Source organism: Pieris brassicae, chromosome 11 (assembly GCF_905147105.1).
Source record: "Pieris brassicae chromosome 11, ilPieBrab1.1, whole genome shotgun sequence".
Lineage (NCBI taxonomy): Eukaryota > Metazoa > Arthropoda > Insecta > Lepidoptera > Pieridae > Pieris > Pieris brassicae.
Genome location: NC_059675.1, coordinates 10128387 through 10145614, shown reverse-complemented (window position 1 = coordinate 10145614; position 17228 = coordinate 10128387). Strand labels below are relative to the sequence as shown.

At 33.4% G+C, this 17228-nt stretch overlaps 2 protein-coding genes across 3 annotated transcripts in view; one reads left to right on the top strand and one right to left on the bottom strand.

Moving 5' to 3' along the window:
* Positions 1 to 282: 282 nt before the first annotated feature.
* LOC123716600 (G protein-activated inward rectifier potassium channel 4-like) lies at positions 283 to 4097 on the bottom strand. Its single transcript, XM_045672425.1, has 4 exons — positions 4017 to 4097; positions 3805 to 3882; positions 1068 to 2151; positions 283 to 447 (listed from the first exon to the last, which is right to left on the bottom strand). The coding sequence occupies exons 2-3, from the start codon at positions 3875 to 3877 to the stop codon at positions 1106 to 1108; spliced, it is 1119 nt and encodes a 372-aa protein (XP_045528381.1). The 5' UTR covers positions 3878 to 3882; positions 4017 to 4097; the 3' UTR covers positions 283 to 447; positions 1068 to 1105.
* Positions 4098 to 15883: 11786 nt separating this feature from the next.
* The window catches only part of LOC123716240 (hemicentin-2-like), a 126190-nt gene continuing 124845 nt past the window's right edge, over positions 15884 to 17228 (top strand). For both annotated transcript variants that reach the window (XM_045671884.1, XM_045671883.1), the window contains exon 1: positions 15884 to 16153. The gene's annotated coding sequence lies outside the window, so the exon portion shown is untranslated. The remainder of the gene's footprint in view (positions 16154 to 17228) is intronic.

Here is a 17228-nt window from a genome sequence, read left to right as displayed (position 1 = left end):
TTCACTGTCGAGGCTATACCTACACCTTTATATTATATTTAACGTGAATTTGGCTTGTATTGCTTACACAAGAATGACAGACAGGCAGTTATAGGCCTGTACTATCATGCAATTTTTGCACTTATATTTCATAAATCATCAAATCAAATTTTTTTTAACCATAAGAACGTTTATATTTATAAAAAAAGGAAGATGTAATTTTATATTTACCGACAGCTCCCAAATCACGGGCGTAAGGCAGTCAAAAAGCTTATTATTAGACATTGTAAAACATCAATCATGTGTTAGCTCAAAATATTTAATTACAATAACAAAACCTACTTAATGAACAGAAAGCACGTCTTCTTATTTCACAATAATTCCTCGATATTTGATCCTCCATACGTTTACATAACGTGATAGTATCTTGATTTCAGACATTTGATTCAAACCTTTTGCCAATTAATTCTGAAACATAGACGAAAGCTTCACTAATTAATTAAGGCTCATCTTAAATCTTGTTAGAACTTCTTCAAATATTCAGTTTAGTTTGAATTCGCCTGAGTCACGCCTACAAAATTTCGATAACGCAAACCTTGTTCTTAACTTGTGGAGAGAGTTTATTTTGTATATAGATCACAGTGAGCAGTGTTGGTCTAGTGGCTTCAGCGTGCGACTCCTAAGGTCGTAGGTTCGATCCCCCGCTGTACACCAATGAACTGTTTATGTGCGCATTTAACATTCGCCATTGGTCTTAAAACAAAAAGTCGAAGACGTGTGTCACAGCAGGTTGATCACCTACTTGCCTATTAGATTGACATTTGATAATGAAACAGCGCGACTGATGGCAAAATATAAAAGTATTAGCGAATGAAAAACAACAATGTATACATAATACATATATAAATATATATAAGCACGCCCATAAAAAACTGCTAAAAGAAAGTTCGAATTGTACAAGTACTGTAATTCGCGAGTTCGCGTTTTATGCGTTAAAGATGCAATTAATAAAAATTAAGATAGTAATTTAAATTCAGAAATGAAGCTATTCATTTACATATTAAGGGATACTCAGACAATTTAACCACCTCTTTGTTACAACTCACGTCCATTCATTAAATTCATGCTATGTAGTGATCTCCCGTGAAGTGTCCGAAAGGACTGATAACAATGTGCTAAATTCACTCGCAGAACACAAAGGAGTGTCGACCTGTTGAATTTCTGATAGCTTTGAAAAATCGACATCATACATCATCCTCTCTGTATCATAGCCAATCATCGTAGCAAATCTATGACCCCAAAATATATCACACTCTATAAAACTCGACCGCGCTTGCACCGATTGACCGGTTGATTCTATCATACCTTCAAAAACGACGAGTATTTCTATTTTACTACACAACAGGTCAGCTGCTGATAGTTTGTAAAACGGACTCTGTTCATCTATCCAATGGACCACCGTAATTGGCCATAGAAAAAAAGTTTGTTCGCATTCATCTACATCAACATTCAATTCAATTTGATCGCTAGGATTCATCTGTTTGTGCTCAGTTTGAAACCTTATTACGTAGGCTTGAGGCTTTATATTCAATATTCTAGATTTCCTGATATCGCCGACTCGGAATATTAGACAGAATTTGTCATTTCTTAGATTTATAACTGCTTGTCTGCTAAAGAGAATTGTCTGCGTCCTGGCTCTAGGACGAGTCAACTTTGCGAAAAGTATGCCGACCATTATTGCCTGGAATATTGAGCTCACAATGCATTGTAAGCACATCGCAGTTACAGTCTGGGGACATTCAAGTGTGATTGCTCGCTTTCCGTATGCGACCGTTGTGTGAACTTCGATGCTGAAGAGGAAAGCCGAGGTAAATCCATATAGATTTCGTATGCACGGTGTTGTCTTCGAAGGGTTTTGAGATATGGGTACAGGTAAGTAGTCTTCATGGTTATAAGAAATAATCCAATAGATGGTTCCAAAAAAAAGCCAAAGACATGTGTGTGCGCTTACAAAATTGAGAAGGGTCCACCGCCACCTTGCTTCAACAAGTGATACGATGTAGTTGGAGAATAGTTGTCTTTGTTTTGATTTACTTTCGATATTCAGGTAACCATTTTTGAGAACGGCACGTATGTTTTTTCTACGTGTATAAGAATTGATACCTGGTACACCTGAAAACAGTAATTGTAGTAGTGGTTAATTGTTATATTAGGTCCTTACATATGAAATTGGCCTTTTGTATGGGAGGAACAAAAAGTCGAATATTTTTAAATATAATATATTTAATTAATCAAAGTATGAACCATTGTTTTCTATGCACTTTTTCCATCTCATAGGTAGTTCATTGATCCCTTTACTAAAAAAACCAGTCGGACGGGAATCAATAAAATCTGTGAAGGCGATTTGGACTGCCCCATCAGAGTTAATTTTTTTCCCTTGCAAGAAGTTGTCCAAATTTCGAAAAAAATGGTAATCTGTTGGAGCAAGGTCCGGGGAGTACGGAGGATATCTTAGACATTCCAATTGAAGCTCTTCTAATTTGGTAGCCGTCTGTTGTGCAGTGTGTGGTTTAGCGTTGTCGTGAAGTAGCAGTGGCGTGGACCGATTGACCAGCCTAGGTTGTTTAGCTGCTAGCTTTTCCATCATGGTTTGCAATTGCTGACAATAGACATCAGCCGTAATAGTCTGGCCAGATTTGAGAAAACTGCAATGAACAATACTGGCACTTGTCCACCAAACGCTTACAAGTAACTTTTTTGGGGTTAATTTTCGCTTGGGGCACGATTTGGCTGGCCAGGATCCAACGATTGCGCTGAGCGCTTCCGATTATCGTAAAAAATCCATTTTTCATCACAGGTAATGATTCGGTTTAAAATACCTTCATTATTGTGCCGGTTCAGTTATGTAACGCAGCAGTCGACGCGCGTTTGCCGGTTTACTTCAGTCAATTCGTGAGGTACCCACCTTTCAAGCTTTTTAATCTTTCCAATTTGCTTCAAGTGAATTAAAACAGTTTTATCACTAACACCGTAGCCTGCAGCTAACTCGGACGTGGTTTGCGATGGATCCGCTTCCACAATAGCCTTCAATACTTCATTATCAACTTGGGTCTCAGGCCGTCCACGGGGCTTATTCTGCAGTTCGAAATCTCCAGAACGAAAACGTTGAAACCAAAAACGAACTGTGTTTTCTTTTGCAACATGACCGCCATACACATCATTCACCCTTCGAGTCGTTTCCGCAGCACTAGTGCCACGGCGGAACTCTTACTCGTAAATAATGCGATACTTTAAGTTTTCCATTTTGTAAAATGAGTGACGCAAACAAAAAAAAAACAGAAGAAAAAAACAAATGAATGACGGTCATCGAAGCACAAATACATGACTAAATAGCTGTACAAATTTGAATTTGAAATTCCTAAGCAAAGAGGAGGTATTTGAGGTCAAAGTGGCCAGTACGACAAAACGCCAATTTCATATGTAAGGACCTAATATATGAATACAACAATTTCTTAGTGTGTGAATTATAGAATGGCTTTTAGATCCAAAAAAAAAAACCGCGACCAAAATTAGACCCTCCTTATTCTTATAGTGCCTCCTTTCGAAGGTTGGCGACCGTCATGACTACTTTGATTTTGGATGGCGCGCTTCTTAACAGTGACTTGGTGCTTTGACCAAATCGTTGTCTAGGATTATTCAATCAAGACTGAAAATTTGACGGGACGGTCTGATTTTCATTACTGCTCCTTTTTCTGATTACGACCATTTGAATATAATATTATATATGCAATAATATAATATAATTGTTCAATCCGCGATACTTACGATTTTTTGGACGATAAATTCCTGGAACTACTGGAGGCGGAATCTCGTCTGTTATAGGTTCATTAAAGACCATTTTTTTCTGAAAAAAAAATTTATAAGGTAATTTTATTTTGTTAGTTTCCTAAAAATATACTAAGCATGTTGGTTAATAAAAAGATACATTATATTTAACACGCATGCATTTTACTTTTATATTATTCATTTTTACTTACCTTTGCCTAAAGAAAATCATCAGATTTTACTCAACAGCTGAATAATTGACACGAAAACGTATTATCGTAACATACATCTTTAATTAAATGCCGACTACCAGTTACGTAAAAGCATTTAAATACACTGAGATCCGTTGATAAGATAAATTAATGACGTTAATAATAAAGAAAGTAGATAGCGAATCTGTAGCCTCGATTTTGTGAAGCCAGAGCAAATACAACATTTAAATAATTTGCTACAATGTTGCGAATGTAAGTTTATTTAACGGTCTGTATGATATTTGCGATACTTTTTTTATGTAACAGAAGGCAGAAGGCTCATATGATGTTAAGTGATGCTACCGTCCATGGACACTCTGACCTCGCAAGTGCATTGTCAGCCCTTAAAGAATAGAATTGGTAAGCTCTTTTCTTGAAGGAGTCTAAGTCGAATTGGTTTGAAAATACTTTAGTAGGCAGCTAATTCCACATAGTTGGTGCGCAGCAAAAACTGTTTTAAGAAACTCTCAGTCCTGGAATGACGGACGTCTAGGTGATATGGATGGTACTTTGTATTCTGCCTTGACGTCCGATGATGAAACTCAGCTGCCGTTATTATTATGAACAACTGAATGCGGTAAAAGATGCAGACAGACCCCACATCTCTACGCAACGCCAAGGGATCAAGGCGCTCGGAAAAGGTGCCGTGTAAACTGCCATGTCACCTTGCTGAGCACACCAAGCTTCTTAGAGGCTAACTTAGCCGTTCCTACTAAATGACCGCGAAACTGAACGTCATTCGATATGTCAATGGTCAGTATTCCGACAGAGGAGGTGCGACAAAGGGTTTTTTTAGCGGAAAATGCGCATACTTTAACGTAGCAGAGTGTAAATAGTGTATAATTCTTAGGTAATGCAATAGTTATTTAAAAATTGATTTTTTATATATAAAATAAAATCTTTTTATTTAGTTTATAAGCGGTGTAATACGATATCTGCAAATAGTTAAGTGTAGTGTAATTAGACAGAATATCTATTCCCTAATTTAAAAGTGTATAATAAGAATTGTGAACTGTGTAAGTAGTTGTTTCCTCGATATATTTTTTGCTTCCTTCGATTATACTAACTAAATATTAATACTTCAATTTTATACTCTACAAATAATCCATAAGGCTCTTGTTGAGAGAGATAAAGTAATCCGGTAGCTAAGTGTACGACGTTTTGCCATATTAAAGATAACGTTTTTATCGTATTTGCTACAAATTGTATTTAAGATAGTAAAAGTTTGTCGTATGTTCGTACTATTATGAGCGACTGTCGCAATGAGTTAGATAATAAATGACACAAATGTAGAATTCTTTGTTAAAAGACATCGGGATACCAGCGTTAAGAATAAGATTTGCACCAGATTGGCGATGAGGCGTGTAACAACTAATTACAGTTAATGTGATTTTTCGACTTATTTAAACTCAGATGGCATAATATAAAAAGGGCACACAATTATTTATATAAAATAATATAATATGTAATAAATAATATTAATACATATTAATTAGCGTTACATATATTGTATTGGGGGCGCCTGACACAAAGCGTTTCGCAATGCCTTAACAATCGTATTATTTCTTGCGTTTTATGAGATGATGTAGTGGGAGTTCTAAAACTAATCTTGCCGTTATAACTCAGAGACTAAATAAAGTATGAAACAAAAATAAAGGAGAAAGGCTCTTCTAAACTTATTTATCTATTCCGTGATAGTTTTAATTGTACATGTAAGAGTATCTGCTAATTGCGTCGTATTGCGGATTTTAAATTGTTTATGTCAAGCGGAAGTGACGATTGAGATGATCCCTAACAGTATTCAATTACATAAAGCTATTAATTATAAATTTTCTTTATTATTCACACTTAAATTATATTAATTGGTTTAACCATGCGGTATATATTTTATGTATTGTTAAGGAATGTAATTTAATGCCAAAACACAAGTGATGTTTTTTAACCTACACCGGCAAGGTTCTAGGGTGAATACCAGGAGTTTCGGTTTTGACCCACCTCTCAATGGAGACAACCTTTTAGCTTATTCGTCTTTCTAAAACATTGGGTTGGTCTGCGGTAGGAAACGCTCTCAAAGAAGCGATCCTACTCGCTCGCCAGAGGTTCGCTCTGGGTATGTTTTGGGAACCTACATCGAGCTGTTGGAAGAGATGCATCACCCGCTCGTCATCATTGTGACTGTACAGAGGATACAGTGCAACACACGGAGCCATACCCAAGCCGGACAGGCGTGGGTATGGCTTTCACTTGGCCCTTGACAATGATCCAGATGCTCCGTTAGAAAGAAAACGACGAGAGATAGTTTTGACGGGGGCATGAATAAAGTGCAAGTGCTATCATCCTATCTCCACCTAATGGCGAGCTGAATGGAGGCATGAGGTTTTAGTGTTTAGAGTAAATTTCTGTAGATTTATAATTATCATAGTTTATTTATGTTAAGTCCCTGAGATGGCTTTATTAAGTAGGATTTACTGCTTACTTTTCAGCATAGACTCATAGAACGCCAAATTCTTGAAAGTTGGGTTTTGGTAACATGGTTTTGTGCAGAACCATTCATGTCCATGACAATCCACTAAAGATCTTATATCTTATTTTCTTTAAAATAAATATTTAGCAACTATTTGTATTTTAACAATATTCGATGACACTGGTAAAAATAGTTATAATATTTTTTTACCTCAATCGCATGTTAAAAAACATATTTATTTTTGTTTAATTCCTTATATAAAATCTTATAAATTAGCACTGAGTTATGTTTTTATGTAGTTAACACAACACGTTATCATCGTATAAAACTAAAAGGAAATTATATTTCGATATTTATCCTCGGATAGCAAAAACAATGAATTTGTACATGGCTCTTACGTCTCGGCAATTATGAACGTATGCCTAGGACTCCTAAGGCTCAGGTTAGAAAGAAGCTTAAACATTATTTATAATGTGCTATTACTGACCGAGAGTTGTTGTCCCATCTGGTTGTAGGATCGATCCCTGGGTGAACTGCATCAATGGAATTTCTGTCTATATTTAGGGGTTGAGGGTGTAACACTCGCTCGTACGATGAACATCGTGAGCAAACCGGCATGCCTTAAATTTGATCATGAAACATATAACGAAATCTAAGGGATGTAGTGCCATGTCTTTTTTGAACCTATTGACAACTGAGAGTGAACTTGAATTAATCTAAAATTGAAATGATAAAGTTTAAACTTTAGCAGTTTTATTATAAACGGTTCCATACTACTATTGACAATAAAACATTAAAACGAGATCACCTATGAAGAAAAACGACAATTAAACCGTTTCCCGTCCATGCTCCACAAGAAAGAATGAAAGAAGAAGCAATGGCTGATTGATTGAACTCAACTCAATTCAATAATCAAATGGGAATGCTAATATACCCGTCAAATGTACATCCATATCTGGTTTTAAATGACGTACGCGTCAGTGAAAAAATGTACCGTGAACTCATAAGAAATTTCATTATAAAAGATAGAAGCTGTATTTGGGACATCAGTCATTATGTCTCAAAGAATCTCATATCCGCCAGTCCGTTTGGGAGTAACGAGGTTAAGACGAATTCATAATGATAATATTACTTTGTTTTCAATTCCAGGAATCCGTGAAAATATATAGTTTATTATTGAGCTGATGTTCCTCCAAGTTGGGTATAATCAGATCTCACACAGATGTTTTATCTGGTTATACAGTTAAAAATGGTACCATTACACAGAAAGTGCAATGCAAAGTATTAATAAAAATAATGAATAATTAAATGACATAATTCAAAGTAACGTAAAACCATCTTACATAGATAGTAATAAGAATACATTGTGTATAATTAATTTAGCTAAACACTCAATAAAAACATCCTAAAAACATGCAGCAGTACTCTCAGCAGCAATTAATATTTCAATGAAACAAAATAAACTAAATTCACTAGTTATTTTGTCTTAATTCATACAATGATGCACAGTATAAAAGCAAGCTTACATAGGGAGAGCAGCAAACTGAAGGGCGCGCTGTCTATACTAGCTCGATATATTTCTTCGCGTTACATTTTACCTTGAAAACGAAAAAATCTTGGTGTTTAACAACAATTTACGAGTGTGAATATTCGTATTGTGTAAGACACCACAATCAATTCCTAAAAAAACCGATGAAGTTTTTTTTAAAATCAAGGTCGAAGTAATATTAATAATTGATATTGTAGTGATCTATTAGATATATGATACAAAATATCTAGCAGATAAAAGCGGCCATTTTGAACTTAGCTGTAACGAATTTCCCGGACTGTATGAATTATAAACAGGGTTTTCGACTGTTAAGCTTCACGTTATAGACTAGGACCAAAAGCTCAATTTACGCCTAGTTTCTGAAAAGCTGATCGAAGCAATTACAAGAAGCACAATACAAATGAAGCGACAAATCATCGCTTATTTGTAAATTTTGTTGTTAAAAGCATGATATCTTCCCTAATTTGATTTACATGTTCAATTAACGTACTGGTCACGATAAAAATAAAGTGTTCAACGCCTTATTGAGTGTCTTGAACTCATTGAACTTTATTTAAATTTATATACTTAATACTCGAATTCAACGTTAAATGTAATATTTAAAAAAATATACTTCAACTCTTTGTGGTAAAGTGCCTAAACTAAGTAAGGTTCTAAACTAACTGTGTAACATTCAATCTTAATTACATGAAGTTGTTTTACTTAACTTAAAATAGACTACTTGATGAAACGTTAATTTATAAGTAATAGTTTAATAACTTATGCTATTTGTAAGTGAAGTTCTGTTTAGTTAGTAAGTATTTTTATATTAATAATGCCAACAACTTTACCAAGTGTTTGACAAAGTTCTTAAAGCTCTGTAAAATATATGTATGAAACAATAATAATCTTAAAAAAACAATATTAAGCAACCATTATGCGCAACGTAAAATTTTCCATATGAAACTAGTATTTGCTGCTCTCGCACCACAAAAATGTTTCTTTGGAATGGTCCAAAGCAAGCCCCATGGCTTTGGCGTTTCTTACATTTAATTATTTGATTAATACCACCTATACGCATTGCAATAGATAAATCTCATGGAGGTGGAAATGTTGGACAGTGACTTAATATTCAAAGTAAGCAATTATAAACCGAAAGATTTCGAAGGCATCGAAGGGTATTTGTATTACTTATTCAAATGTAACTTCTTCGTTATTTAAGAAAAAAGAGAAATTTACTTTCTCTTTCATCAACAGATATGTTATCGCACCACCGCTTTGTAATACTTTAATTTCTTATACGTTAGCGAAATACATTAAATTGTCTGTTAGTGATGTCATTAAATTATGTGATAATTAAGTAAGCCAGAATTCCTCATAGTTATTCATGGTTTATACATGTAAATTATCATTTTGTTACGTGACTACTGAACTGTGAGACTTAAATGGGTAAAGCAATCTTTATTTTTTCAAGAATAACACCTATTTTAAAGCGAATCGAACAAAACAATTAAACTTTTAAAAAATTGTTTTGTATGTAATGTTCCCGCCTTAGGTTGACTCGTAATGGTTACTTATTTTGATATATAAAATATAATAAAAGAAAACAGTTATAAGACTAAAAATAATATCTGTTGCTCTAGTTACTTTATGTAATTACAACAGAGTGCTACGCATGTGCTTTAAAACATAAGTGACATAAAGCCGAAGAACGAACCTAACAAAAGTGATGAATTTGATTGTGAGTGAGTTTGAGTTATCTGCACCATGCAGTTAATAGGACCAATTCGTAAGTTTGAAAAATATCCCAAGTTTCGCCGTTAAGCGGCTCAGATTAGCCCTTGTTCACGTGCTGGAAGATATTATTTATTACACTTTAACTTCAAGATTTGTCTAACTTTTAAAACTTTGGTGAATGTACCTTGACTTCGAGTGATTTTAAGTAAAAGTGACTTTTTAACAACGGAGTGGCGAGATTTCCTAAAGCTGAATATAAAATTGGGTATAATTAAAATCAAAACAATCGTAGTTTAATGTTACGTACGTAAAACGGGTAATTCCGAAATGTATCCAGATTTGCTAGTTTCAAATATCGAACAGCTTGTTACGTTTCCATTTCGAACTTCCGCCAATTTTCCGGTAAGCTTCCAGTTTAAATATCCCAAAGAATATTCGCTTTAGCGTTCATCCTTACGTTCCTCAGCTGACTTCTTTGAATACATCACAATACGACCCGGTTCGATATCGTATATTTATTGTCGACCTGATTGATCGCCCGGGGAATGGTTTCAAACGTTTCCTTACAGAAGTAAACAGTAAAGGTTTCTAAGATTTTTCCTTTGTTGATTTATTATTATTGTGATGTTAGACTAACTTCCATGCAAGGAAGATCGTTACACTCGGAGATAAATGTTATTTACTATTGTTACATTTATAGTAACCTTTTATGAACCCGATGAAATAGTGTGTCAATGATAATTAGAAACTTTAAATTACATATACCTAAATTAAACATAAAAATTCACTCACTCTTCCTGTTTTTAGAACAAAATCGTATTGACTAACTTTACTATTTCTTTAAACAATGTTACCAGTGTACTTAATCTAGTTTGAATCATAATTTACTGCAATAATAAAGGAACAAAAACAACGTGAGTACGTTAAATTAGCATTTTGCTGCAAAAGTTTTAAATGCCGTATGAAAACTTAATATGTTGGTACTGCGGATTCAATTAGCGCCCCGTTCAGGTGCGAGCCGGTTTCAAATGCTTCTAGCCGGATATATCCAGATGTTACAGGATAACTGTGGTTTTGATATTATTCGTTACAAGTCTTGGCTTTAAATACGTAGATAAAAGGAGTTTTATAATCTAATGCATAACAAATTCACTATTTAAAGTGTAATAATACAAGCTCGATTAATAAGTCATGACCTAACTTAAACGTTAAATATGAAATATGATATTAAATATGATTCAATAATAATACATTATATATGAAATATTTATATTAAAAAATATTTATTTAACAATTATTACATTTGTCATTGTAGGTCATATATTTGTGTTTTTTTTAGTAAAGTTCAGAAATTTACGTATTTCAAGATTTCACGATGACACGGATGTCTCTGGATATTTGTACAAATTGCAAAACTACGTGTGGTTTAATTTCATCCGACGTTGCAACGTACGAATATTATTTTGAATACCCAACATTTTTATTTGTGGCATACATATTTGACGCCTTAAACAATTACTTTACACATACCGTTAGAATTTGCTAAAATTTAGCACCAGGCGTTAAAAAACTCTTCATATAGATTGTAATCTCATTGAGTTATCACATTGTAAATCTTTCGAGGTAAAAAATACAAAGTTCCAGTTTTTTTTATTTTTTAAATTAATACAGTATAAAGAAAATAAGGTTAACACTATATAATTTTGACTTAACTCTTTTTTTTCGTACATATTGTAGTTTAGTTATGATTAAATAATAGTTTTATATTTATTTTGTTTCTCATTAAAATGTTTCTCAAAAGATAAGCTACTCCTAGGTATGTGCTACGAGCCCTGGATTTCTCTAATGAGAGGTTATTTGTAGCAGATTACGACTCGTAGCGATTATGGCAGGTATTAACAATACGCAAGCCAGGGCTAACTTAAATTTACCTTGAACTTAGAAGACAAGTGACTTGTTAGTACAGATACTCTTTGTATTTAAGTTTAAATTGTCAGTTATAAAAAAATGAATTTGTTTTACTAAAATTTTTGATTTTATCTAGTTTTGACAGCACGATTCTGTTCGCATAGACGTCGGAATCTAAGACTGAAGATAATATGATTATACATAAACTTTTCTAATAAATTATTATGTTTTAATAAAAACTGTTATGTATGTCAAAACGTTTTAACTATCAAAAGATAATAACGTTAATGTTAATATGTTAATAATGTTCAATTCACAGAAAATACCATACGTGAAATTGGATGAATTATGTTAAAAAAATCTAATAACAATAGGAATAATCTATATCAATATAAAAGGTTGAGAAGATTTTCTTGGACGCATTAATAATGCCAATCTATGTTTGTATTGCAATAAAAATAATAGTCCATTGATTAATAAAGGCATCGATCAAATATACGTAAGAAACTGGGGCACAGCTAGTTACGTATGAGATACGAAACAAAACATTCGATAATTAATTTATTTATTTATAAAAAGACAAACTTAGCCAATAAACTCTTACGTATAGAAATAAAACAGCCTTTGATAAAGAAAGACAACATACTTTATACTTAATAATTTTAACTATCTAACAGAATTCTTAGAAGCGATTAATAAATACAATTATTAAAAAGTGAGAAATATGTATAAAACTGTATACTTATAGCAAACTTATGGAGTTAGCTCGGTAAAAACTGTGAGTTCTCAGAATTGAAATAGTGAATTTTACTTTCTTTTAGTATATTTTGTAAGTTTAGTGGCAAATAAAGATTATTTTACTACTATTATTTTCGTTTCTTTAGTAATTACCAACTTAGAACTAAGAAATAGCTAAATTTCTCATAGTTTTCTATAATATAAGGTAAACCTCTCAGACTTCTCTAAAACTGACTACGCTGTTATGTTTTAATTGAGTACTGCCGTCTTTATAAAGTTGGTGCATAATAATTACACCACTTGCATCAAATGAAAAACCGTGTATCACAAAAGCAAATACCAGATTGAGATACTAATATCCTTATTCGCTCGATGTTTTCGCAATATCATGTAAATATTGGATTATTCTTAAGGAATGTTTAATTTCCGCCTCTACATCAAATAGTTTAATAATATTGTGACAGACTTAATAACATCGACTGATTAAAACGTATTTTTATACAAAACGATGAGCTGGAGCAATAATTAACCAATTGGAAAAAATTGGCCTAAGGATGAAAGTAAGTTGTAAGTTAAAAGAGGCGAATTATTTAATAATATAATCTTGAATTTTTTTTGATCTGCGATAGTACCATATTATTTTAATTATTATACAAGATCAAACGTAACAGCGAATAAGTGTTTCAATGTAAAATTTCACGAGACGTACCAAGCTATCAGCAGCAGACTTAAATATTTAGCTTTACTTTCATAATAACTTAATTGCAGCTGGCGAAATATAGCAATATTAATAAAAACAGAATATTAAATTTCCAAATAAACAGAATTTGCAACGAATATAAGATAAGAAACAGTGGCACACTTCAGAACGACCAGTAAAATGTTATCTGTGTCTGTTTTAAGAATATTTGAATATTTAATTTTACGTCGGGGACGCTCAGTTAGATTCTTATAGTGTGCTTATTATAATTTCAAATGCGCGGTAATGTTATACTGTTCCATTTTTCTTCATCGTTTCGCGATGTGAAAATGCTTTTGCTTAAGCACATTTTTAACGACAAAAATTCTTGAATGGGCCAGAAAACTACAAGGCTATCTATCGAGGATCCTTGAATCTACTAGCTAAACTTTAGGCCATTTTCTATAACTACAAAATGCCGTTTGTACTTACATATCAGTCTTCAGTTTAATTTCAACGTCTCAGAAAACAGAAGGAGGAAAATTACAATTTGATAATCATTTCTCATTGTCTCTCATGTTTGTCTGCATATATATAATTAAGTAATTTTGGTATATTTTCGAATCGGTTATTTAGTACTTTTATAGCGAGAACAAGAATATTACAAGACTACTATCGCTATTCCAGGGTAAACAATTATCATTCGAAGATAAAAATGAACAACTTGAGGTAGAGAGGCGAATTAACGTCAGCTGGAAAAAGGTTTGGTCCATGAAGGAAATCTTAAAAGGGCAATTTCCCCTTCACCTCAAGAAATTGTCTTGGACACTTGTATCTTACCTACTCTCACATACGGCTGCCAAGCATGGACTAACAATGCAACAATAAAAACCAAACTAGTAGCATGCCAGAAAGCAATTGAAAGAAGCGTACTTATAATAAGAAAACTACATAAAATTAAAAACGAAAAAATGAGACGAAAACTACGGGAAGAAGGTAAAGAGGTCGCCCCAAAAAAAAATTGGATAGAAGAAATAGAAGCGGTAAGAGGAGGCGAATGGAGAAAGAAAGCCAATCAGAGTCAGTTGGAAAAAGCTGGAGGAGGCCTTTACCCGCGAAGGGGCTCCGATCGACGGTACAGGATTAAGCTAAGATATAGGATATTTAGGTTAACTAGATAAATGAAATAATGTATATAATGTAAAAAATCTAAGCTGTATATAGATAATATACGATATTTTGTCACGATTGGAAATTAAACGGGCTTTATTATTATTATTATTATCATACTATCGCTATTAAAAAATAGATGACAGATGGATGACAATTAGGAATCGAAATTGCTACATCCTTTAGTGGTAGAAATCATAAAATATATAACGACGCTTTCACAGACCAAGAAAACCGTACGACTTTAATGGATAAAGGCACACGTAGGTATGGCAGGAAATGAGCGAGCCGACTAATTAGCAAAGTTAACAGCGATCTTTTATATGAAAAATGCCGTATTTCTTACATAAAATAAGTACAACAATAGAAAAGTGGGGGGATTGATGCAAACAAGATGAAACGGGCAAAGTTACAAGATACCGGACATTAAAACAGCACATAAAACAATTAAAACTAAAAGATCTACTGCACCAATGGTCCAACCGATGATAGGTCACGACCCTTTTAAGATGCCATTTTAAGCTTCGGGCCATTGCAACATGCTACCGGAATAATAACTCTGAACAAACATCCCTGCACATGCTGCTGGACTGTTCGGCGTATGGGGCATCTAGGTACGAAAGAGAGTAGAAAACAAACGTGACTAGATACCTGTATCTTTTTTATACTATGTAGGTAGGCAGTCTAAAAATTCAACAGCTAACACAGTATTAAACAGTACCCAGACGAAGTTTCAAAAAATAGAATCAATAAGTTATATCCAAAATAACATGTTCTATTTAAAAATATAGTAATACATATATTAAAACGAACTAATGGCGTCCAGTATGATATTAAATTCATAAGTCTGCGATGTATTAGTAATTAGTACTAAATGAATAAATACTTACAATAAATTATACCTACATTTTAAGTTTAATAAAGTTTAGTAAACGTTTACTTTCTTAAAATTTAAACTTTATCGTGCTAGCTGATGAATCCGAGAACTAAAACGTAACTAGCTGCCTTTACCGACTTTGCACGGCTGAACAATGATTTTATTTTTATTAAAGGGATGGATATGATTATACTATTGAACAACACGGCATAAGCAGCCCTTTTAATGAAATCTTACACTGGTATGTTTTATCACTTTTCAAACAATATATTGTAATAATATAATGAATATTTATATACATCATCACATATTTTAGAGATTATAATTATAGGAGGCTGGAATTATAGTCTCTAAAATATTTTATTTTCAAAGAACGGGTTTTAGTGATAGCTAGACCTGTTCAGCAGCCTGCTTTACATCGCCATCAGACTACCACACTCTAGGAAGCCGAGTTGAACTGAGTTGACGATAAAATGTATTAAGATAGTTTCAGTATTTTTATAGGCCATGTGACATGTTTTACATAACAATCACTATCAAAATAATGGGACACTGTCAAAAGCACACAAAGCATGCGAAGACGTTAGCTTCGCTTTATCAAAGAATATTGCTCGACGTCCAGCGGTGAGTGTGTTTTGTATCTGTGTGCGTGCCGTTGCAGGTATCTGTGTGCGTGCCGTTGCAGGTATCAGCGCTCAGGCCTCAGTTCCCTTCGGACTGTCGAGCTTGGAGCTTGCGTGTAGCTAGCTTTATTATCTTTGAAATCATACTATTCGCTACAGGCGTGATCGAGAAACCACGCGAAATTTATGAAACAAAATTGGTTTAACCTATGGATTTTTAATTTACGTAAACCGTCTATGGATTACGGTGCTGTGTTCTTGTGTATTTGTACTAATCGTGTGCTGAATTGATTTGCAATAACTGATTGTACCGGAAAGTGTGAAAATATAGTGATTGTTATTGTGATTTTAACGAAACTAATTAACATTTGGCTGTGAGTATTTATCATTTTTATTATTTAGAAAATCGACTTCTGTCTGTGTATTTTTGTCCTAAAAAATACATAATAATGTAAACGGTATCTTTAAATATGTCACACGGTTTAATACTTGGTTTAAGACATTTCATCTTAAAAGCACTAAAATCAATTTCTTTTATTTTTATCGACTAGAAGACGGAAGCGCTATCGATTTTTAAGTAAAAAAAACATCAAAGAAAGACTGTATAAATATTTTATGCAGACATTTACTCACTTTCATTGTCATATGTGGTAGTAGTGTACAGAAATTTGGGAATTTACCATCCATTTTATTTATTTTTTCTTATTAGGAAAAATAATAAGGGTATTTTACTTTGCAGTGTACCTACACATTCGTTTACTTAATACACTATTACTACTATTATAACGAAACAAAAACTGAGAAAACTCAATTAAAAGAAATGGGACCACAGGACCACATAAAGAACTATGAGCTATGGCTTTGATTAATGAGACAGACATTTGTCAAAACAAAAGACAAAATTAATTGTCTTGAAAAATGTTTTATTTTTATTTTATTTCAAATGTGACAATGTCAAGAAGTCACAACTTATCTTTCTTCTCTTTATATAAAATACAAAGACAATATAAAATAAGAGCTAAAAAGGTCTAAAGCATCGTGCCAGTTATAAGCTATGAACACTCCTCTTCACCAAGCAAGCGCCGCTTAGCAAATTCAAACGCTTGTTCTTAGTCCCCAGGCTGCGACTGCAGAAACAACTGCCTTGTAAGAATATCGGCTTCGATATTTTTGGGGCACAGCTACTTCTCTTATATCCTGTTGAATCAAATCCCGGATGTAGAAAAAAAATTGGTTTTACACGTTACTATAACAAAATTAATTCCCAATTTTGGAGTTAATTTTAAAGCTGCTTGGTAATATTGTTATGCAATCATTGTTTACATTTCAGTCAATGAGCAAGGATTTTAAATGTATGGCTATGTCTGTATATGATATGTATGAGTTATGTATATTTGGCTCCCCTTTGCAGCTTCGGTAAGTGCAACGTATTCAGCATCCGCTGTAGAA

Bases quoted from the DNA above. Each gene is read 5' to 3' on its own strand.
- LOC123716600 (XM_045672425.1), bottom strand. From the start codon at position 3,877: ATGGTCTTTAATGAACCTATAACAGACGAGATTCCGCCTCCAGTAGTT. The intron at 2,152-3,804 runs GTAAGTATCGCG...TACTGTTTTCAG, and splicing joins AATTTATCGTCCAAAAAATC to GTGTACCAGGTATCAATTCT.